Here is a 2,073-nt window from a genome sequence, read left to right as displayed (position 1 = left end):
TTTTTTTTTAATCGCATTTTGGGAAAATTGGACACCATAATCTGAAAACAAAAGGAAAGTACTTTAAAACGTATTTTCCTCCAACAATGAGGTCTCCCTAGAAGTAAATTGAAAATAATTACCTTTTCTATTTACATATCTGTAATCACATGTGGGGGATGGAAGGAGAAAGAATGAGAGAGAGAGAGAACAAACTGTCTTATTCCCAGTTGGCATATGTCAATGTACGTCCCCAGTCAGTAAACAAACACAGTAGACGGCTACTATCTAGGGCCTGGCCAGCATCCATATCCACTCCTCCTTCATGTGGTAAGAGCATCTCAATTTTATTTTGGGGAAACGCCTTCCTCTATTCTCAGTCCATATGATTCAGGGCAGCTGACCCCATCCCCAGGCCCAGGTATGGGCATGTGACTTGGGCCTGGCAAATCACTGTATTCTAACAGCCTAGCACATGATTGGCCAGGGCTGAGCATAGGACCCAAATAGGCCCAGTGAGATTTAGCCCTGGGACTTTTGCTTGAATCACTGGGGAAAGAAGACCTGGGGGTACTGGGCTGGTAGGACATGAGACTAGAGCTGCTGGAAGCCATAGTGCCACCATGGGGCAAAAGAAGGCCAGCTTGTAAAGCCAAAGGAAAGCAGAGCTGAGAGAAGAGAGACAGAGTCCTCAAGACAGACATCCTTTCAATACTGGCACCCGACTCACAACTCTTTCTGGATCTTTCTGTTATGTGAGCCAATGGAGTCCCTTTTTCCAGAAGTCAGTTTGAGCAGGTTTCTGTTCTTTGCAATGAATGAGATGAGTACTAGCTACCATAGAAAGCAAAACAAAGAATGTGACTTTTTCTTGGTTTTCTTTTTTTTTTTTTACAAAATCAATACATTATTTGCAGCACTTTTAACAGATCAGAAAACTGTAATAAGCTTTTACGTTCTTATGACATTATTCAACATATAAGTTAAAAGGAGATTCATTATCATTTGACCCCATGGTCTCACATGGGCTGGGGTTCTCAGGGTTGGGGAGCCACCAAGTGGCCTATTTTGCTCCCTTGTTCTCCTTTTCCATCCCAGCACCCTTCGCCACATTTCAGCTCTGTGGCCATCTCTAGACAAGAACATCACAGACTGCAGGCCTCACGGGTGCACCTTGGTGAACCTCTGAGCTCGGCCACCAGCCTGATGCAGTCGCCACTTTCCCTTAGCTCGGTGAGGAACTGGCTGTTGCCAGCAGGGCTGCAAACAATGACCCAGGCTTCTTCTTTAGGACCTCGGGTGTGTCAAACTCTACAACCTGGAAGGTGGAGAAAGGAGAGGAAGGGATCAGGACACAGCTGAGTTCAGTCTTGGAGGATTCAAAGGCCTCCTGTGGCAGTGGTCTGAGCATCCATCATCCTCCCCCCAGCCCAAGGGCACAGCTCTCACCTTGCCCTTGCCCATGACCAGGATGCGGTCACAGTTCAGGACGGTGGTGATGCGGTGGGCGATGATCAGCACTGTGCAGCCCCGGAAGGCTTCGCGGATTGTGCGCTGGACCAGGGCGTCAGTCTCCAAGTCAATGGAGGCTGTGGCTTCATCAATAAGGATGATCTGGGGGATACAAAACGGGTGAAGCCCTGGCTCTACTGCTAAGTCACAAGTCCCCTCCCCTTCAGGCCTCCATTCCCTTAGCTGGAAAATGAGAGAATTGAGCTGAGTTCAAAACCCACTCTGAGCTCTCGTTATCCACTACGTTATGAAGAGAATGCTCTCTCAACCAAGAGCTGACTGTATTTAGTGACCAGAGAACCAAGTTCCTGGAAATGAAAGTGGCCTGATGGCAACTTCTTGTTTTATTAACTGCTTTCCCATTTGCCTGAATTAAAGTAAAGCGATGTTCCCCAACAGCGGGTACGCACACACCCTGGGAGGCACACGAGAGGGTCCTAGCCAGTGTATGGGAAAACATTCTTATTTTAATATTTGTGTATTTATTTCATTAACAATAGGCATTAGAAAACTATAACTAGCACAGAAAGTACGATTTCACAAATGTTACTGTTTAGGATGAGGCCGTTTTTTAAAAGGGAG

The 2,073-nt window shown here is 46.6% G+C and overlaps 1 protein-coding gene across 2 annotated transcripts in view; it reads right to left on the bottom strand.

Annotated features, from left to right (window-relative positions):
* Window positions 1-946: 946 nt before the first annotated feature.
* ABCC11 (ATP-binding cassette, sub-family C (CFTR/MRP), member 11) overlaps window positions 947-2,073 on the bottom strand; it is a 70,280-nt gene continuing 69,153 nt past the window's right edge. For both annotated transcript variants that reach the window (XM_008581160.1, XM_008581162.1), the window contains 2 exons: window positions 1,429-1,593; window positions 947-1,297 (listed from right to left, as the gene is read on the bottom strand). In XM_008581160.1, the coding sequence (XP_008579382.1) occupies window positions 1,205-1,297; window positions 1,429-1,593 (258 nt within the window). In that variant the 3' untranslated portion in view covers window positions 947-1,204. The remainder of the gene's footprint in view (window positions 1,298-1,428; window positions 1,594-2,073) is intronic.

This window comes from Galeopterus variegatus, unplaced genomic scaffold (assembly GCF_000696425.1).
Source record: "Galeopterus variegatus unplaced genomic scaffold, G_variegatus-3.0.2 Scaffold2285, whole genome shotgun sequence".
Lineage (NCBI taxonomy): Eukaryota > Metazoa > Chordata > Mammalia > Dermoptera > Cynocephalidae > Galeopterus > Galeopterus variegatus.
This window is presented reverse-complemented; position numbering and strand designations above follow the sequence as displayed.